Here is a 22588-nt window from a genome sequence, read left to right on the forward strand (position 1 = left end):
TTAGTCAGTGTTACAGTGCTGTGTATAAAAGCTAAACAAAAGAAAAATCTCAGAGTTTAACCTGTTTCCTATTTACAGCTTGCTTACAAAGAGACCACTATGGATCAACCAAAAGGGAACAGACCCCATACCGTATGACACAGTGACATCAAGTGTGCTGTATACTCAGTTGCTAAGTCCTGGCTGACTATAAAGACTGCATGGACTATAGCCTACCAGGTTCCTCAGTCCATGGAATTTTCCAGGCGAGAACATTGGACTGGATTGCCATTTCCTTCTCCAGGGACTCTTCCTGACCCAGGGATCTGCTTGGCAGGCAGATTCTTTACCATGGTGCCACCTGGGAAGCCAACTCTATTACCATAGGTCTCTGGTCAAATATTTATAAGGATGACACTAGCAAATTGGTTTTTCTATTTGTAACAAATCCTAAGGGCCAAAATCATTCTAAAAGGGAAAATATTTACACATCTGATCATAGTTTTGGGTAGTTTCTTCTTGCAGGGCTTCCCAGATAGCTCAGTGGTAAAGAATCTGCCTGCCAATGCAGAGACATGGGTTCGAGCCCTGGGTCAGAAGATCCCCTGGAGGAGAAAATGGTAATCCACTCTAGCATTCTTGCCTGGGAAATCTCACAGACAGAGGAGCCTGATGGGCTATAGTCCATGGGGTTGCAAAAAGTTGGACACAACTGAGCACACAGTTTCTTCTTGCAGGGGATGTGGAGTCTAAAAATATGCAAAAGATTGACATCTGCAGTTTACTAATTCAAAGTGTAAAGAATAAATTCTCTAAGACTTCGCACAAATCCAAATAAAAGAGACACTGAATATTTTTCGGTCCTTTTCAGTGAATTTGATGGGGTAAGTACCATCTACTTGAGGCCTTTGTAGGGTAAATCACAATATAAATTTGAACATACCATCATGAAATAACGATTGCTGTCACTTTCCCAAATTCTGAGCCACAATGTAACATTTATGTGGTAGTACTCTGTGCTCCTCAGATCAGGTCACTCTAAATGAGTATAGAGGTATAGGAAAAGACTGTCCTTGTAGGACCTCTTCTGGAGAGCAACAGAAGGCCATCCTCAAATATCAAAACTTCACATTCAGCTTTTGATATCAAAATAATTTCCAGAGCATCTCCTATATTGGCTGGCTGTGCTCAGACAAACCTACTATCTGAAGTAAACATCAGGTAGGACTGGCTAACTTCCCATGGGAGGATGGGGCTTGGCATAATCAGATACCAAACTTCAATCACACAATTGGAGGACGCCCAAAAACTACCTCAAATTTATCTTGGCAAAAGGAAGTAACTTGGAAAAATAAAGCAAAAAGAGATGCCCAATATTTGAAGGTGAGAATATCTTGAGTCCTTGTCCATTATACTTGGGTCCAAAGAAAAGAAGGATAGTTTGATCTTAGAGACTAGTAGTCGAGTTTCATCATTCTTTGCCTCTAGACCAGACATGTTTGGAAACCCCAAATTTTCTAATACATTAGTATTCCTAATGTTTTAGAATTGAGTAAAGGATAGAGACTAAAAATATCCTTTCTTCACATCATGTCAAGTTGAGTTGCCAAATAAGTCATTACAAACTTTGTTTTGATTGTTTTGGGATTGTTGATCAAAATCTGTGAATCTCCATTACTAACTGAGAATAACCCAAAATCTATAGGTGATAATTTTTGCCAAGAAAAGTATATGACATCTCATACATTTTTTGTAATGTCGACTATTTACTGGTGGAAAGCAGAGGGAAGATACTACATTATATTTAAAGCACCAGACTCTAATGAAGTACATCATTAAATACAAATCTTCCTTATGCTTGATATAGGCTATGGTGACCATTTTGAGATTCATTAATTTCATGCTTTCCTATTTCCTAATCTAGCTGCAATTGTAATTAGCCCCCATGGCTGCCATGAACATTTCTTTTCAAAAGTTGAAATTAATAGGGATACAGATTCTGATTAGCATGATAACCAATTTGGCTTAGATTCAGAATTTGATCTTTAATAAAGAAACAGTCATAGTGGCAAATTTTTAAAAATTATTATCTGCCAAACATGCTATATTATATGTGAAAGCACTGAAATTTACACACTTAAAAGAAACAGCTTATAATATATAAATACTATTCCTTTAAATATAAAATATTAGATAGGTATTCAGATATTCATTATATAATTCTCGAGTTTGCTGTATTTTGGACAAATTTCATAGAAAAAATGTTGGGAAAAAGAAACAATGCAAAATGTACTATCAGTGTTAATTTACTTTAAAAAAAAAAAACCTGAAATAAAGTTTATATCACAAAACTCAAGTGCCAGATATGACTTACCTTCCACAGTAAAAATACTAATAGACCAAGCATCAAAATCCCAGCAAGAATGGCCACTAGGATGATCCACCAAGGTACTCCTGAATGTTGAGCTACAGTCTTTGAGGGAAACACAGTCACACGAACCTATGGGGCGTAAAGGAAAGCAATACCATTACAAACTTGGGTGAGAATTAAACCCTGAGTTTGTATCACTAATTCTGCTTCCAGATATACTTGGTCAATGTAGCCTACGGATAGATGACGTGTCTTCGGGTGTGAGTTCCTTTCCTTTAGTAATGGAATATTGCTTCAAGAGGCATTTCTTGGAGCTCTTTTCCCAGAACCTGGAAAATGCTGGATTATGTTTTGATGAAATAACTGCTTCTGTGCTATCTTTTATACATTTTTATAATCAACAAAAGTAGAGAAAATTGTATAATGAACCATCATTTATTCATCAAGTTTCAACAATTACCCAGAGGGACACAACCAATCTTGTTATACCTACATTAATATAACCTGGTATCTTTGTGAGAACAATCACCCTCTCTTAATTAAGCATTCAACAATGGCAACAAAAGGGTCGATTTATGCACAATTAGCCTACATTCCTCACCCATATTTTAAAGATGTTATGAAATATAAGAGGGACAGAGCTGCATTACTGACACCATTCTGATTTTCCCTTAAGGTTGAAACCAAGCAGGACCCAGTGGGGCCCTCTCAGCAGACCAAAGCTTATGGTTCAAACCTGAGAGTTACTTGGAACCACAGGATTGCGATGGTCATCTTTGAAAACAGAAGATTACCTCTTCCCCAGCACATAGCTCCCTCCTCTTTTCCCTAAGTAATCTCAGAACAAAACCTGAGGAGTTGGTTCTTGGGGACATGAGTTCACCTTCTCCCCAGGATTGCTAGCTTCCTCAATAAAGCTCTCTTTTCTTTTACCTAACACTTGTCTCTCAGTATTGGATTCTTGGGTTACGAGAAGCCAAACCTGAGTTCAGCAACAGGATTGCAAACTAAAGACCCTCATAAAGAATAAAATTTCCTGAAATGACTCGGTGTCATTTACTATGACAATGTGTACAGACAAACGAGACTCTGGATTCATTCAGAGGCAGCTTACAGCTTTAAGCACCAGCTGATAAAAAGTTTAAGCTATAAACACTTGATAGCTGGCAAATACCAATTGAATAGAAGTGTTTATTCAGAAATCTAAAAAGTTGCTTATGGTAATTTGCAACAACTTGGTTATGTGAGCTTAGAATTCAAGTGGATTTCTGTGATGCCAGAAGGTTTTTTCTCAGGAAACTAATCTTCAAAGCTTATAAAAGACCTGGTGAAAGCTACAAATATGATTTTGTAAACTATACTGATTAGTCATCTATCAGTTTGAAGTTTCTGCTATTTTAGAATTTAAAGAATATAAAGTGAAGGGTAAAGAAAACTTAAGAGGGAACAATTTAACTCCTGAGAAGTGTTTCTAGTTAAGTATTCTACATTAGTATTGAATTCTGGATGCTGCCTAAAATGCTTCCATGTCTACACTGTGATTCAGTACTACTATACTAGAACACTTAAAAAGAAAAAAAAAAAACAAACCACACCTCTTAAAGTATTTCTATCTAAACTAGAAAAAAGTTTTCAACCTCTTACAGAAGATACTTAAAAGCAAGAACTGCTTTTCTTTAAACATCTTTAATAGGAACAGAATTCACATTAAGAGTTTTCTAAGCTCTAACCACATAAACACCTTTATCAGCTACTATGTTTCCTGTTATGGTCTCAATGAAGTTTCACTCAAGCTCTCAGCCCAGGGGAGGGCCTCCTGACTCACTTCCTCTTGCCTCCCTTTCCCCAACAGGTGTCCTAGCTTTAAGCTGAAACAACTCTTTCTTGAGATTACTGGTTGAAGCAGAGAGGTACCCATGAAGTAGGGAAGAGAGAATGGTGAGAGACCAGTAAGGAAATAATACAGTTGATGTGCATGCTAAGTCAGACAATCCTAAACTAAAAAGATTACTTCAATTAGCCTATGCTTTATCTTGGCTTCCCAGGAGCACAGTGGTAAAGAATCTGCCTGCCAGGGCAGGAAACACAAGAGATGCGGGTTCAGTCCTTGGGTCCAGAAGATCCCCTGGTGAAGGGAACAGCTACCCACTCCGGTATTCTTGCCTGGAGAATTCCATGGACAGAGGAGCCTGGCGGGCTACAGTCCATGGGGTCGCACAAAGTTGGGCATGACTTAGCAGCATGCACACACACATGCTTTATCTCATTTAACTTTGCTTCCCTAGTATGTAGCATAGGCAAGCCACACAGTATCCCTGGGGCAAGGTGATGACTTGGAAGGGCCATGCTCATTTTTAACAATAAGCCCTGATGAAGCCTTTTGAAGTGGAGAGCGCACACTAGTCCATAGACAGAGGAATCAGCCCTATCACCGCCATACGTCTTTCAAATGGATGATCCTAGAGGGAAACCACACCCCAAAATGGCTGCAATCCGACAGCCACAAGGGCTCAACAAGGTAGTTTTTTATTTTGTGGGGTTGGGGGTCGGGTGCAGTGTAGGCAGGAACTCAGCTGAGAGCTCTAAGCCCCGGGTCTGGCTACCATTCAAATCAGATCTTGGAGCCTTTTAGAAACTAAAACAAGTCACTGTGCCTCAGACTGAGGGCTAATGCTAGGCTCTGGGCCACACTTTAAAGGGTCAGATGTGCTCTGCAAATCCAGTGTGTGTGCAAGGCCACGCCACAGGAAGGCAAGAGAGGCCGGTCAGCAAGATTTTATTGTTTGTTTCCTTGAACTGTCAACTCTGTGTGGTGTGTGTGTGTGCACGTATGATAGTCATTCTCCAGCTGGGGCTGAGAATGGGGGAGGGGAGTGGAGCTGGCCTTAGAATCGGGTGGGGGCAGGCCAACTATGAGCTGAGATTCCCAGAGCTCTGGACACCTTGTCTCATCTCATCACAGCAACTGTTACTGATGAACAATGACAGGTTCAGGCGAGTAGAAACTACTCCAACTTCAAAAACAAACAAAAAAATTGTTTTGGTTGCATTAAAATCTAGGCATTTCCACAGGGATGACCTGTGCATGTGAACCTCATCCATCATGTGTCCATAAGAGGAAAAGGGTTTAATTCTGCTGATGCATTAAATTCCATCACCAGTGAGCAGTGCTGAGACCACATGAGCTTGCCCCCAGCCAAAACTGTTTCCCTAAATCACTCTTTAATGTAATATCCTCCACTCTCATTCAACTTTAGTATAAGATATTCACTCAATGAAGGGATTTTCATATCTTTTATGAAACTATTAAGGAAACCATCCCCTTAGTGAGTGTTCTTCATATTAGAAATTCATCTTATAGAAGAATCCACATCTCAAGTTCTTCTCTGAATTTAGAACCAAAAAATGAAAATCTCCTCCACCCTGAAGAATAACATGCCTACTTCCACTTATCACACTCTTTTTCATCTTTGGCAGGCAGGAAGTTTACCCACTCTCTTCCTATTCCTTAGGAATGAAGTTCAGTTCAGTTCATTCAGTCGTGTTCAACTCTTTACGACCCCGTGAACCACAGTACGCCAGGCCTCCCTGTCCATCACCAACTCCCAGAGTCTACCCAAACTCATGTCCATTGAGTCAGTGATGCCACCCAACCATCTCATCCTCTGTCGTCCCCTTCTCCTCCTGCCCTCAATCTTTCCTAGCATCAGGGTCTTTTCAAATGAGTCAGCTCTTTGCATCAGGTGGCCAAAGTATTGGAGTTGCAGCTTCAACATCAGTCCTTCCGATGAACACCCAGGACTGATCTCCTTTAGGATGGACTGGTTGGATCTCCTTGCAGTCCAAGAGTCTTTTCCAACACCACAGTTCAAAAGCATCAATTCTTCGGCACTCAGGTTTCTTTATAGTCCAACGCTCACATCCATACATGACTACTGGAGAAACCATAACCTTGACTAGAGGGACCTTTGCTGACAAAGTAATGTCTCTGCTTTTTAATATGCTGTCTAGGTTGGTCATAACTTTCCTTCCAAGGAGTAAGCGTCTTTTAATTTCATGGCTGCAATCACCAACTGCAGTGATTTTGGAGCCCCAAAAAATAGTCAGCCACTGTTCCCACTGTTTCCCCATCTACTTGCCATGAAGTGATGGGACCAGATGCCATGATCTTAGTTTTCTGAATGCTGAGCTTTAAGCCAACTTTTTCACTCTCCTCTTTCACTTTCATCAAGAGGCTCTTTAGTTATTCACTTTCTGCCATAAGGGTGGTGTCATCTGCATATCTGAGGTTATTGATATTTCTCCCAGCATTCTTGATTCCAGCTTGTGCTTCCTCCAGCCCAGCGTTTCTCACGATGTACTCTGCATATAAGTTAACTAAGCAGGGTGACAATATACAGCCTTGACGTACTCCTTTTCCTATTTGGAACCAGTCTGTTGTTCCATGTCCAGTTCTAATGGTTGCTTCCTGACCTGCATACAGGTTTCTCAAGAGGCAGGTCAGGTGGTCTGGTATTCCTTTTTCTTTCAGAATTTTCCACAGTTTACTGTGACCCACACAGTCAAAGGCTTTGGCATAGTCAATAAAGCAGAAATAAATATTTTTCTGGAACTCTTGCTTTTTCGATGATCCAGCGGATGTTGGCAATTTGATCTCTGGTTCCTCTGCCGTTTCTAAAACCAGCTTGAACATCTAGAAGTTCACGGTTCACATATTGCTGAAGCCTAGCTTGGAGAATTTTGAGCATTACTAGTGTGTGAGATGAGTGCAATTGTGCAGTAGCTTGAGCATTCTTCGGCACTGCCTTTCTTTGGGAAGGAATGAAGTAGGGATATGTAAGTACAACCAATAAGAAACTTCCTCCTTCCTTGGCTGAATTCAACAAATCTCTCCTGGTTCACTCTCTCCTGTGTTCATTCAGTCGTGTCTGACTCTTTGGGACCCCATGCACTATAGCCCACAGGCTCCTCTGTCCATGGAATTTTCCAGGCAAGAATACTGGAGTGGGTTGCCATTTCTGACTCCAGGGGATCTTCCTGACTCAGGGGTTGAACCTGAAATCTTTTGTGTCTCCTACATTGGCAGGTGGATTCTTTACCACTGCACCATGTGGCAAGCTCCACTCACTGTCTCCTAGACCATGAAATTCTTAACAATTGACACTATCTTATTCAATTTTGCTCCTCTAGCACGTTTGTGGGGAAGGCTTCTCTGGCATTTCTGCAGTGAGTCCGTGGCTAATTGGCTTGTTAACTGGATCAATTTAATTGATGCTAAAATTTTAGTAACCATCTTATCTGGTTCAGTTAGGTGACCAGCTCTCCCTGACTTTTGTTATAATAATATCTTAAATGTGTTTTATTAAGAAATGAATACAGGTGGGAAGGAGGTTCAAGAGGGAGAGAACATACGTATACCTATGGCTGATCCGTATTAATGTTTGGCAGAAACCAACACAATTCCATAAAGCAATTATCCTTCATATAAAAAAATAAATATTTTAAAAAAGAATTGACACAAAACTCTTAAAAGACTGTTTGGGTTATAAGGAAACAAAGATTTTTTTATCTTTTTAAAGCCAGGATTAGAGTAAAAGCAATGGGAAAACATATCAACATTAACACCAAAGGACAAGGCTGAATTATTCAACCTCCTTTGCTTCATGTCCAAAGAAAAATAATCTAGACACTGGAAAAGACACAGAATCAAGATAAAAATGAAATTGAAACCCTCAGTAAGTGAGGGAATAAAAAATGAGGGCATATTGACACTTGAATTAAACTTGAATCTTTAGAAACCCCCAAAACTACACTTTAAAATACTAGAGAAACATGTAGACTGATAGCTGAGCTATTATATCTCAGAAATCAGTTAATAGAAAAGGTAACAGAAGACTATAGAGATTAAAAAGTCTCTGTTTTCAAAAGAAATGGGTTCTAGATATGAGACTAATCCATTTTCAAATCTACCAATTATTAAATAATCAAGTAGTATTATAGCAAAGATTCCAATTCCCATTAGTAGCCATGGGCTCTCAAAGCCCTGAGAACATGAAACGCCCAAGAGAACCTCGTTTGCATTTGTGACCCAGCCACTAGTCTAGACACCATGGCCTTCAGTTCCATCATCCTCAAGAAAACAAGAGCACTTGATGAGAAGTCACGAGCCCAGGGTCTGGTCTTACCTCCACCCCACATGCTGGTCCTGTGACCCTGAGGGACAGACAACCTTCCTTGGACTCAAGTTTTCTCATTTGAACTTGAGATTTGGGGACTTCATGGGGAGCAAATATTATAGAGTCAAAGAATAGGGGCCCAAAGGCAGAATGGTATAGATTTCAATCCAGGACCCCAAATGACATCCCGTCTATGCCTGCTTCCTTTTTTGTAAAGTGGGTACAATGTCTACCTTGGCATTCTCCTGCAGTTTAAATGATAGTATATGGGTAAAGCATCTAGTAGATGGTAGACATTTAATTAATGCTTTATTAATATTGGTTTCTTCCCTCTAAACTTTTCTTCTCTTTGAAGCTCAGTGATTCTCAGGATTGCTGATTAACAGCTATAGAAAGTTATAGCAACTGCCTTTCGTCAGAGAGGGAGAGAAAGGATTCTCAGGAAGGGTGTGATTTGACGGTCTTTATGATGCCTTATTAGTAAAGGTAGAGGAAATTCCCTGGTGGTCCAGTAGTTAAGAATTTGCTTTCCAACACACAGGACGTGGGTTCAATCCCTGGTTGGGGAACTAAGATCCCACATGCCAAGGGGCAACTGAGCCTGCATGCCACAACAAGCCTGCACACAGGGAAGACTTAGTGCAGCCAAAAAACTAAATTTAATTTAAAAAATTTTTAAAGATGTAGAAAGGTAAGAGTAACCTGCAAAGACAACATTAGGTCAAGGTGAGGGTACATCCTGGGACAGTCCTGGTTTACACCACATGCCCCAGCATCCTGCCCAGTTTAGCACTTGCCCAGAGAAACGTTTGTATTCTAGTTGAGATGATAAATTTTAATTAAGGGTCGCTATATTCAAGAAACCAAGGTCATCAGGGAGACACACTGGATTTCAGCTGGTCAAAGGATGGAAGCCTAGACATTTGCCTTAAGTACATCAGTAGATCAGCTTTACGACAGAAATTCTTCTCCATTCTTCTCCATTCACTCTCTTGCAAAACACTCCCACCTGTGACCTGCAGTCATTTACTTTGAGAGCCCAATACAAGTCCCTGAGGGCCAGACTCCCCACCCCCAACTAGGAACCCCTTACTATACACAAGCTTCTGCTGCTAGTCCTGGTCAACAGTTTTCTTAATTACCTGGATGAGAACACCCAAGACATGCTTCTTGGTTTTAAAAAAGATAAAGCTTGCAAGGAAAGAAAGTTATCAGAGAGCAAATGATCAAGATTCAAAATTACGTTCTAGGCCCAAACAACAGACCAAAAGTAAGCCACACAAGATGTGAGGATGAACTCAAAGGTGTGCAAAAACTGCTCAAGGGTGCGATGTGGGAAATATAGTTTGACAGCACATTCAGATGAAAACACCTGGAAGTTTCAGCAGAACACAAACAGAAAAATAGTAGCTGCCAGAAAAGCAAGCCATCTTCAGCAACCATTTAAAGGCCACATTTTAGGCTGAACTAACAGAAGCTGGGAGGCTGTAAAAGGGAAACTTAAGGTGAACTAGGCAGACCACACGTCAGCTCTCCTTCCTGGAGCTGGCCCAGGAAGAGACGAGATCTGGAACCTGTTCAGCTGCATCAGGCAGGACAGATAATTGAAGAGCTGGGTGGTCAGCTTTGAAGAGAGTAAGAGAGATACGTCCAAGAAAGTATGACAGTTTCCTTCAATTATTTCAAAGGCTGCTACATGGCCAAGAAGGAGGACTTATGTTGGGACTTGTTCCAGGGGGCATAATCAGGAACTGATTTTATAAGATTCAAGTCTCAATCCCTTTAATAAGAGATGGTTTCTAATAACCGCCACTGGCCATACACTCCCCGCAAAAGCTCCCCCCTAGTGCAGTGAGGTTATCATCAGTGGGAGTATGCCAACACTGGCATTGCCATTGGCATGAGGGGCGGTACGAGATGTGGGATCTTTAGACTAAGGAGGTGCACCCCTCCTCTCCTTGAGCCAACAGCTCTCAAATCTGTCCCATCCACAGCAGAACGAGATGACCCAAGTCACCTCTTTCTTCCATGATTCTACTGAAATACAACTTGGGGTGGGTACCACCTTAAGACATGATTTGCCTTCTCTTTAAAGGGAGTACCAGTGCCTTGAGAGACATGAGTCCAGAATAGCATGTCCTCAGGCCACGGGCGTGGGGTGGAGGAGAGAGATCAACTAAGTGAAGCCCATGGAATCCTAACCTGAGTGCCTGCGTTGGGCAGCTTGATATTCTCGGTGGCGGCAATGACATCAATGGAAGCCCGCACGAGAATGTCCAAGTAGTTCATCTTGGAGTATTCCTGTTTGGAGACAAAGTGAGTGAAAGCGTTAGTGAAAAGAGAAATGTTCTAGGAGGTGGCAGACGGCTTGGGACACAGCCTGTGGTGGGGTCACACCTCCAGAAACGTGCTGTTCCACAACCTCGAGCGCAGAACCAGGGAGGCCTTGCTGTCCAGCCCTCGCAGCGGGCACTTGATGTTCACACAGTTCACATTCACGCTGCAGTTCTGGGGTGAAAAAGAACAGGAGTTACAGCACACCGGACTGGGGAAGGCCTTCCCACCACCTCCTGGAAAACTCACAGCGCTTGAAAAATACTCACAAGGGTCTGATATTTTCTTTCAGAAAATAAAGAAAATTTTCTGCCATCATCTATTTGTCTTTCGGCAATTTCTCGTTTCCTTCTTGAGTTGTGAGCCTCCTGAAAAGAATTACATCTGAAATACTTCCACCAAGTGTAACTTTTGGCATTACTGTACAAATCTCCAGAGTACACCCTCCCAGATTATGCCAAATTCACGACTGATAATCTTCACCTTTCTCCCAGCACCAAGGTGTGGGAACAATTTAAGTGTAAGATCCACAAAGTGTTAATTACCAACCTCACTTCAACTTTATTTTTCAAGGTAATTTTCTTTCATTCCAACCTTAAAACTCAAGAGTGAGACAAAGGCTTTCTTTATTCTGATGTCTCCTCACCAAACTGTGAGCATCCTGAGATCAAGGACCAATCTCATTCCTCTACCCCTAAGCACTCAGATCAGTACCTAACATAACTGTAAAAAGTCAGCACATCCTGAATGAGTGACACGGAATGAGGAAAACGGAAAGTAGAAAAGATCGAGCATGATTTATTCAAAGGAGAATACTGAAAACTAAGCCAAGGAAGATGCTTTAAAATTTCATTTTTCAGACTTCCCCAGTGGTACAATGGATAAGAATCCACCTTCCAATGCAGGGGACACAGGTTCAATCCCTGGTCCGGGAAGATGTCACATGCCTCAGAGCAACTAAAGCACATGTGCCACAACCACTGAGCCCACGCTCTAGAGCCTGCCAACTGCAACCAGTGCGCCCACGTGCTGCAACTATGGAAGCCCATGTGCCTATGCTCCACAATAAGAGAAGCCACTGCAAAGATAAGCCCATGTACCGCAAGGAAGAGTAGCCCCCGCTCACCACAACTAGAAGAAAGCCCATGAGCAGCAACAAAGACCCAGCAAAACCAAAAATAAATAAATAAACTGCATTTTTCTTAAAGATTAGGAATAATGGACCATCTTGTTTCTCCAAGCTGATGAATATAAACCACCAACTATGAACACTGGTCATACCCAGTCACCTTAGAATTTAAAAGAAACAGATGTGCAATAACAAAGCAAGTCTTTATCGAACTGGAGCATAAACGATAGACCAGATAGTTACTTAAGTGTGGAGCAGTACAGAAAGAGGTTAACAGTGCAGGCTTTGAAAACAAGCAGGGTTGTGCATGAATGCACTGCCCTCGTAACTACTGAGTGACTCTGAGAAAGTTAATCTCTCTGATTTTCAATGTTCTCATCTATGAAATGGTGGGGATGAGAAAAATACCTCATCAGACGATCAAGAGAATGAAATGAGAAAATGCAAATCAAATGCTTAGCATGGTGCTTGAGATATAACTAGCACTCAATAAATATTTTCTATTCTAAAAAGAATGAAAAGTCTTCAAGGTCACTTGCTAAGGTGCCAGTATGTTCTGTAATGCTTGATTCTACTGGGAACTGACATTGGCTGGCCCATCCCCAGGGCATGTCCTTATATGTCACACCGGGCCTTCAAACTTCAGAAAATGTCATTTGCTTCAATATGCACAAAATGACCCTGACTTATATGCCACAGTGGTGATTAGGATTTCTGCCTAATCAGCAGAAATCCTCAGCCTGACTTGGTTACTCACAACAAAACAGAAACTCTGACACCAAAGGAAAAAAAATTCAACATGCCAGAATGTCAGTTTCCCAGGGCAAGCAATGATGTCCCCCTTCTCTAATATTAACATCTATGGAGACATGAGAGAGATGCATTAACATACCGTCAGTTTCAGGAAGTTTATTTCACCTTGTGGCTCACAAGTTATTTTTTCCAATCCTTTTGATTCTACTTTCACCAAATAAAGCAACCATTTGCCGTTGCTAATTTCTTTTGGCCACTGAATATTCAAGGTTGCTGTGCCGAGGTTTTTAAGAGGTTTGCCCAAGTTAATTACCTGTTAAGAAAATAATATGTGTTATCTCAGTGTAATTCTCTCAACATAAAATTAGGTAAGCAGTTCCTATTGCCAAGAAAAAAAAGCCAAAATATCTGGTATAATTCAACCATAAAAGGGCAGGCTCCAAAAGTGGACTTTGGATAGGGCATTCAAAATAGAGATTTGTGTTTAAAGATTCTTGTCAATAAAAATAGGGGGGAGAAAAGATCAAAGAGAAATAATTGTTCCCTCAATTCAGGAACAACTTTTGTGTGCAACAGAATCTGCCAGGCTCTCAAAATGCCCAGGGAAAAGTCACGTGTGTTCTTGTGTCGCTCTGTAACCACTCTGCCTGGCAGGTGCCAAAGCCAGTGTGGCGCCAGTGCAGCCATCGGCTGCTTCTGGGAAGCCCCACCTACCGCAAAACTGAAGCCGCCTCTGTCCTGACTACAGGGTGGGGGCTTGGGATAACAACTGAGAGACCCGAGTAGGGCCGTTCTGGCAACCATGAGCCCGTGAGTCCAAGCTGGGGACAGGGCAGGGAGCAACTCCGTGAAACACACATCAAAAGAGTTTGTGTGAAAGACCGCTCCAGAACCCACAGACCTCTTTGCAGCCACATCTGCATAGGTGTCATAATCACCACCACCCACTAGCTGTCTCAGTTGTATCTGTAAAGCTAAGAGATTATTTCAGAGGAGAATTCCACCTCTTCATCCTGCTAGAGTCAAGGGTGGACCCATTTTTGCTATTTCAGACTCTCACCTCAACAACGGTCACTGTGCTTTCAGGAATATGATTTGAGCCACACAGACCTGAACCTGCGTATAAAGTTATGAGTCACCTCTGTACCATGCACTTATGTTCATTTGACTGGACTTAAGAGCCACTGTGACTACCTACTTTGGGATGGGTCAGAGCAATCATTAGTCTTCCTTACGGGTATACGTCAAACCCACATTTACCATCACAAAATTGCGCTTGGGAAAGGTCAGTGAACATTAACCATAAGCAATAAGAGAGATGACCTTATAACAGAGGATCATTCACACATTCTAAAGCCAAATAGCATTTTGAGATTTTTGTTTTATAGATAGACTCTGGGGAGAAAAAAATCAAGTACTCCTTTGTCTCAACACCACATTTATTATTAATACATTAAAACTCCCTAAGAAGAAAAAGACCAAACTGAATTTGATTCTGAACAGAGTCCTATGTTAAATGAAGTTGTGGTTCTCCATTCTGAAAGACAACTTTTACACTAAGCCAGTATGATGTTTAAAAACTGGCAAGCTCCCTTTATCACGCTTATTTATTGTTACATATTCAAGATCATATACAGCATAGGTTAGCTTCTGATACACAGACTGGGAGGGCCAACTGTGACCACTTACCCTGAACTCGTACTCAATTAAACTTCCTACGTCCTCTTCAGATTTCATCGCTTGCTCACCAACTACTGTACCTCCAAAATATACCTGGGAAGGTTTAGCAACTCTGTTAAATTAAAAAACACCAGTTTTAGTTAGGATTGTAAATGGTTCTTTCAGACACTGATTTGTTATGCTAAACACAAACACTTACCCGGAGACCGATAAAAGCAGTTCAATAACCACTTTTGCTGTAGCTGTAATTGAAGCCAAATTATCTTGATTGCTTGTTCTGAAAAAATGAAAGGGAAACAATAGGGTTTTATTGTAACAGTCAGTTTTCTCATTAAATTACACTTCTTTTATGAGTTAGATAAAGGCCAATTCATTGACTGGCTGTGTTTTCATGAAATAATTCTGAATGGAAGGTTGAAAGAATCTCTTACGTTTCCAACTTCAGATTAATATCCAGATCTGTGGTGTCAAAGGTGACCTCAGTTGTACTTAAAATCAAATAAAAAGTAACCTAAGAAACAGAAATGGTTGTTAACATAGGCTGAACATACTGACACTGCAACGGTATTTTAAAAATTAAAATACAGTATGTAAAGGCATCACCTACACTAGAATTTCTTTTAAAAGGATTCCCAAGCTCACAGTCTGCTTGCGAGCCATTCTGGTTGGCAACACAACTCAACTGCTTCTCCTGTAACAGAAAAACAGACCAGATCACAAAACATTCACTTACCACACAATGTTTTTTTTTTTTTTTCCTCCAAACTGGTCTCTTAAAATACTTACAGGGAAAGCCCTCAGTTCTCTATATGCAGAATAAGTCAGAGTGTCTGGAAAAGTGGCAATGAGTTTAGCTTCGTGAGCGTCATCACCATCTTTGGTGGGATTCTTTGGGTTAGAAGGGCTGTTCGTCACTGTTATTTCTAAAGCAATGTCCTTCTGATCTTTTAGAACTAGTTCTGGTACACCTTTTTGACTATTACAGAAAAAAAAAAAAAGGAAAACAACAAAGTTCTCAATAGATTTTCAATCACCCTTCACAAAAAGTCACTGCAAAGCCAGAGCCATTTTTGCTAGTACTATAGCACAATTCTTACATTGGTAAATAAGAAAATTTGTCCTGATTTCCTTCTCGGGTACAAAATTTATACTCTAGCTTAAGGTTGCTGTTACATATGTTGTCGTCGCCACATCCCTCTTTTAAGAAGTGCACCTGTAGGAAAACAAAATTGTAATTTACACCACTTAGGACTCTAAAAAGTGACTGTTTCCATACAGTTCATTTCCCATTGTGACAGTTACCATAGCAGAATTCAAACTACAAACATACTTTGCATCGAATGCCCACTCTGTCCTTTAATGAAACTGTGTTTTCAGAACACTTTGACCAAGGCCCTGAGATGTTGTAGGGCAGTAAAGAATAAACCTGGCTCAGCTGTGTGGCTTTGGGCCAGTCAGTTAATCTTTCATAGTCTAGGTTTCAACACAGGTGACGTGGGGATACCACCGCCCTGCTACACAGGGTTACTGTGAGAGTTAACAGTAATGACAGTACTACCCAACACATGACTACGTATTTAAACTCACGCAATCCTCACAAGGGACTATGAGGCATATACTGTTCAGAGACCCACTGCACAGATGGGGAAACAGAGTTCAAGGTTAGGAAAGCAAAGGGCAGAGTATCTTGCACTATGCTAAGGGATGCTTGATAATCACACTAATCAATAATTAGGGAAATGGTCTTGTTTTTTATGTTTAATATGCCTATGGAGCTTGTGTATATGGGAATATACAGAAGAAATATTAATGTACAATAAGTGACATTGACAATTACAACAAGGCTGTATATTGTGACCTTATTTAACTTATTTGACCTTATTTAACTTATTTGCTTATTTAACTTATATGCAGAATGCATCATGTGAAATGCCGGGCTGGATGAATTACAAGCTAGAATCAAGATTGTCAGGAGAAATATCAACAATCTTCAGATATGCAGATAATACTGCTCTAATAATAGCAAGTTAAGAGGAACTAAAGAGCCTCTTAATGAGGGTGAAAGAGGAGAGTGAAAAAGTTGGCTTGAAACTCAACTTTAAAAAATCTAAGATCATGGCATCTGGTCCCATTGCTTTATGGTAAATAGAAGGGGGAAAAGTGGAAGCACTGACAGATTTTATTTTCTTGGGTTCCAAAATCACTGTGGATGAAGACTGCAGCCATGAAATTAAAAGACACTAGCCTCTTGGTAGAAAAGCTATGACAAACCTAGTCAGTGTATTAAAAAGCAAAGACATCACTCCACCAACAAAGGTACACACAATCAAAGCTATGGTTTTTCCAGTAGTCATGTACTGATGTGACAGTTGGATCATAAAGAAGGCTGAGCACTGAATAACTGATGCTTTCAAATTGTGGTGCTGGAGAAGACTCTTGAGAGTCCCTTGGATAGCAAGGAGATCAAACCAGTCAATCCTAAAGGAAATCAATCCTGAATATTCACTGGAAGGACTGATGCTGAAGCTGAAGCTTCAATACTTTGGCTACCTGATGCAAAGATGCGAAGAGCTGACTCATTAGAAAAAACCCTGATGCTGGGAAAGATTGAAGGCAACAGGAGAAGGGAGCAACAGAGGATGAGATGGCTGGATAGCATCACTAACTCAATGGACATGAATTTGAGCAAACTCTGAGACAGTGGCAGACACAGGAAACTGACGGGCTGCAGCCCATGGACATGACTTAGTGACTGAACAAGTGACATTGAAAGTGTACTGAAAAGTACATAAGGAACTATGCTTGATGACAATAAATACTGCAATGTGCAGGTGCAGGCATGAGCCCCTAGGCCTAACTCATTCATGAAAAGTTTCATCAGTGGGCCACCAGAACCAGTGCCTCAGAGTGGACACTCCACTACATTGTGACAAGTACAAAACATTAAATCAAGATGTCACCAGTCCCCAGCCTAATCCTGCAGATGCAGGCCTCCTAAACCCTAGCAAACAAACACCCACCACTACATAAGAGGTATACAGCAAGCCACTCCATATAAATTTTACTTCCTAAGATTACATAGGCTACATTAGACACTAAATTTTGACTATTTCATTGCTCATATATTTCAGTTGTGTCTGACTCTTTGCAACCCCATGGACTATAGCCCACCAGGCTCCTCTGTCCATGGGGATTCTCCAGACAAGAATACTGCAGTGCGTTGCCATGCCCTTCTCCAGGGGATCTTCCCAACCCAGGGATCAAACCCAGGTCTCCCGCATTGCAGGCGGATTCTTTACCATCTCAGCCACCAGGGAAGTTCATGAAAATAATAAGTTTTGTCAATTATAGTCTCAATAAGTCTCAATGACCAAAAATTATTAAGAAAAACAACTCTCATCTCCAAACTGTATTCTGTAGGTTTCTATATCCATTGTTTACTTGGGAAGCAAATTTTCTCCAAACTATACATATATTAAAAAGCTTATTTAATATACAAAGGAATGGCCTTTAGGGCAAATCAATCACTAGTCTATTGCCTTCAGAGATGTTTGATTTAGCATAATAAAATGGTAAACAATTAGTAAAATGAAAATCAGAAACACTTACATCTGTATGAACAGACTTGGGTTCATTTGAATTCAGAATTGGGAGAACTTCCGGAAGCGAATTCACTCGCCTCCGAGTGCTTGGCTCCTGGATCTCCACTGAAGCAGTTATGGGAATGGGACGCAGTTTATCTCTGATGTTTTCCTGAAAAGAATGCAGAGATACAGTTAAAGCATGCTATTAACACTACTAGGGAACTCCAAAACAATGCTTTCCTTTGTCCTGGATAATGTGTTGCTAGTATTCATATAAAATGTCAAATCTACACTTGTGACCATGCACCTGCATGACAGAACTGATCTGTCTGCGGCCCTCACCTGGAGCCAGAGGGTTTCTTCCATGCATGCCTTCTGTTTCTGTCTGTTCAGAGTGAGCTCTTGCATATACTTGGGCTCAGAACCTTGGTTTCGAAACTGAACTCTTGACGACAGTCCAGATTTTCTCCTTTCCTTTTCAGCCTCCAGAGTGCCCACAATGGCTAGATGAAATCAACAAAACCACAGGAACTTAAAATGCACTCATACACAACAAGCTGTAAGTATACTGAGTTCGTTTTTGATATATTTTAATTCCTCTTAGAACATTTTTTCTCATTGCCATGGTTTTCCTTCATATTTCCTAGCAATGTACATTCTGACTTATGGTATTTCAAATCAAGCTGTCCTTTCCTGCCCATTACTGTGAACAATTTTTAAAGCTGCATTTCCTTTGGGCCACGTGGGGGAGCTCAAGAATAAGTCAAAACCTCAAAGACGCGTTAAGAATCAGTTTCACTGCATTTCAAGAATTCACAAGATGTGACAGACAACAGGAGGGCAGCCAACCCTGCCGAAGGACCTAAACTGACTCCCTCTTCAACAGTCTGGTGCTTAAATTCCAAAAAGGCCTCTAGATCAACAGCAGCTTCTCCTGTGTGGTGTCAGGAATGCAGATCCTCAGGCCCAACCAGACTACTGAACCCAAGGCTGCATTTTAATAAGATTATCAGGTGGTTCTTACACACATTAAAGTACTCATAAAGAAAATTGTCTAAAAGAGGAAAAACATATTAGAGATGGAGATGTCTTGACAATAGGATGAGACTTTTCACTTTAAAAAGATGAAGAATTTAAAGGTAAAACATACTTCCTTTCCGTGGTCAGAGGGCCCCTCTGTCCATTAATAAAACTCCCAGAAGCAAGGTTTCCACTTCCAAAGCCCCAGAGGGCACATCCTATTTGTGATTACCTACACTGACAGAGCTCAGAGACAAGCTAGGATTTGGATGATCAAAATCTCATTTCTTAACTTCAGAATACATTCTTTGCCAATTTGCTGGATATAGCTGCTATGTTTTAGTACTTAAATGACTTACATTTATTAATCACTCACTAACCATCCTTGAACTACAAGGATATCAAACCAGTCAACATTAGAGGAAATCAACCCTGAATATCCACTGGAAGGACTGATGCTGAAGCTGAAGCTCCAATACTTTGGCCACCTGATGCCAAGAGCCAACTCACTGCAAAAGACCCCGATGCTGGGAAAGACTGAGGGCAGTAGGAGACGGGGCGACAGATAATGAGATAGTTAAATGGCAACACTGAATCAATGGACATGAATTTGAGCAAACGCTGAGAGACAGTGGAGGACAGAGGATCCAGGCATGCTACAGTCCACGGGGTCGGACTTGACTTGTTAACTGAACAACAACAAAAAAACCATCAGAAGGGGCTTTCCAGGTGGCTCAGTGGTAAAGAATCCACCTGCAATGTAGGTGACATAGGTTCGATCCTTGTGTTGGGAAGATCCCCTGGAAATGGAAATGGCAATCCACTCTAGTATTCTTGCCTGGGAAATCCCATGGACAAAAGGACCCTGGCCTGGCGGGCTAAAGTCCATGGGGTCGCAAAAGAGAAGGTTATGACTTAGCAACTAAAAAACAAAACCATCAGAAGGGAAAGCAAACCAGTGTGTACAGGGTCAGAGAAGCCAGCCTCAGGGAAAAAAAATCTGCTCCAGAAAATGAATCCATGTTCTAATAGTTACATTAGAGTTTAATACCCTCTACTTACAGATGAAGAACTAGAGACCCCCAGAACAAGGTGACTGGCCCAGAGTCCTACAGCAAGAAACGGAGTCAGCTCCTTTTGTGTCACAAACACAAAAGGTGACTGCCTTTTAAAGCCTCTTAGACGTGCAGGGTCCCACTTCCCCTAGGCTGGACCTCCCAGCTCTTTTTCATTTTACCTCTCCTTCATTGCTGGGCTAACTCTACTCCTCCTTCAGATTTCGGTGTGGATGTTACTTCCTCCAGGAAGCTCTCCCGGCCCCTCCTGGGGGGTCCGACAGTGTTCTATTTCTCTCATCACTACACTTAAGTCTGCTGCACTGTGAATGCCTGATCACTTTCCCAGGAAAAGCCGTTCCAGAGACCACCTCCAGCTGTTCCCCATTGTATTCCCCAGCAACAGCACAACACCTGACATAAACAGGATTAGTAGAATAGATGAACAAATGCATCAACACACACCCAATGCACATCTGCATGCACACACATACACTGTCATCATCCTTACGCTGAAACAATGGCTGTTCCCATATGCAAAACCAAAACTTAGAAACAACAGTTTCAATAGTAATTTCTGTGTCCATCTGAAGAATTCTTAAATGTCATGGCTGCCAAATGGAATGCGCCTCCACTTTAGGCCCTCTGTGAGCCTTGACATCATCCATTTATCAGTGACCTGCTAACTTCACAATGAACCAGACGAAGGCTCACATGCTGAGTGCCCCTCATGGCAAAAGCAGGGGAGTGTGTGGGGGCATTAAAACCATTTATCTACCAAACCCTCTCCAACCTCTTCTGACCCTCCAGACAGTTCACATCATCTTAAAATCCTTGCCGGCCACCTTTGCTGACCTTTGCAGGGGCAAGCCAAGTAGAATAGTCATTAAGGCTCAATTATAAATATCTGTAAGTATGGAACACTATACCCGAGGACTGCCAAGTTAAAACAGCCTAGCCGAACAATAAGCTCACACACTTGGACACGGGGAACAGATTTTAGATATATTAACTCTTGCAGCTTTGTGCAAGTTCCGCTTTATTTGAGTTAGAATTTCCCAATACCGTGGAAGCAATGGCAATGAAAACAGGCTTTCTTTCAATTTCTTCAGAGGAAAAAAGTTCTTTCTATAGTGAAGTGAAAGTCGCTCAGTTGCGTCCAACTCTTTGCAACCCCATGGACTAAACAGTCCATGGAATTCTCCAGGCCAGAATACTGGAGTGGGTAGCCTTTCCCTTCTCCAGGGGAATCATCCAACCCAGGGATTGAACCCAGGTCTCCCGCATTGTGGATGGATTCTTCACCAGCTGAGCCGCAAGGGAAGCCCAATCTATAGTGGGCTATCCATAAACACTTGGTTAATATAGGAGTAGTTATATAAAATTAATATACATGGCATTAAAGATAGCGTTTAAGCTAGAAGGAAGTTTGTAATTTATTTTGTATAAAATGATTGATCTGAGGGAAGACAAGAAATGTTTTGATGAGATTTCACATCTTTGGCAAACAGTGTGGTTTGAGAAGATAACCAATAGAACAAAAACATGTTTCCTTTCCCTCTCCCTTTCCTGGTCTCTCTAGGCTGTTTCCAGACACAATGGTAAACGGCTCCACGAACCAAGCTGGCAAGTGTAAGGTACCACAGTTGGGTAAAAACAACACAAAATCTGAGAGGGTGAGAGATTCTAAGAAATCATAAAATATTTACTGAAAGCCACACAAAAAACAGTCTTTTCTCTACTCAATAAAATACCGGCTACTTCAAGAGCAAAGCGAAAGGCCACAGCTCCCCTGGGGGTGGAAAGTCCTAATACATGCACGCCAAACTTCAAGGTCTGCAGAGCCCATGGAGGGCCAATACGGCGGGAGGTGGCCCAGAAGAAAGGGCCTTAAAAAGTGAAGGAGACAAAGAAACCTCCCGAGGACAGCTTAAAATCTGGGAAGATGAAGGCCAAGTGGGTTTATGACAGCATGGATTGGGTGAAGGCAGACTTATTTATTTGTGAAGTTCTGAGATGTCATAAAGGGACATCTTTTTTTCATAAAGAAAAGAAAATACTCAAGGTAACATGGAGAAGCCTTAAGAAAACTCATTCCATCTCAAAGAGGACTAAAAACTGAAAACCTTGAGAACCACCCTGTCCTTCCAGAAAGGTTTCCTTGGTGGCTCTGCTGCACTGGAACACCTAGCCGCTGGGACCACGGCTGACCCAGAAAGGAAATCACCCTCCCTCTGCACTTCCTCTTTGGGGAAAAGATGTCTTTAGATTCCTAGGCCCCCAACTTTACTCTGGCTTACTCCTGAAGAGGTACAGCTGCTACTAAAACACACCAGAGAAGGCCTCGGTGATCATCACTATTGTGAGAATATCATTAAAAATTTGTCAAACCCTGTGGCAAAACTCCTGTTATTCTTATTAAAAAAAGCAAAGTAGAATAAGACCTTATGAATGACAACCTGCTTCCACCACCCTGAAAAAGTGAAACTCAGGCGTGTCCAACTCTT

At 41.4% G+C, this 22588-nt stretch overlaps 1 protein-coding gene across 2 annotated transcripts in view; it reads right to left on the minus strand.

Annotated features, from left to right (window-relative positions):
• Positions 1-22588, minus strand: part of ITGA6 (integrin subunit alpha 6) — an 84368-nt gene that overhangs the window by 4507 nt on the left and 57273 nt on the right. For both annotated transcript variants that reach the window (XM_043894113.1, XM_043894114.1), the window contains exons 12-24: positions 18349-18509; positions 18032-18175; positions 15520-15635; positions 15209-15398; positions 15030-15113; positions 14854-14933; positions 14622-14699; positions 14432-14534; positions 12882-13055; positions 11130-11228; positions 10924-11034; positions 10729-10827; positions 2354-2479 (exon numbers count right to left, since the gene is read on the minus strand). In XM_043894113.1, coding sequence (XP_043750048.1) covers positions 2354-2479; positions 10729-10827; positions 10924-11034; positions 11130-11228; positions 12882-13055; positions 14432-14534; positions 14622-14699; positions 14854-14933; positions 15030-15113; positions 15209-15398; positions 15520-15635; positions 18032-18175; positions 18349-18509 — 1565 coding nt within the window. The remainder of the gene's footprint in view (positions 1-2353; positions 2480-10728; positions 10828-10923; positions 11035-11129; positions 11229-12881; positions 13056-14431; positions 14535-14621; positions 14700-14853; positions 14934-15029; positions 15114-15208; positions 15399-15519; positions 15636-18031; positions 18176-18348; positions 18510-22588) is intronic.

The sequence above is a fragment of the Cervus elaphus genome, chromosome 33 (assembly GCF_910594005.1).
Source record: "Cervus elaphus chromosome 33, mCerEla1.1, whole genome shotgun sequence".
Classification (NCBI taxonomy): Eukaryota; Metazoa; Chordata; class Mammalia; order Artiodactyla; family Cervidae; genus Cervus; species Cervus elaphus.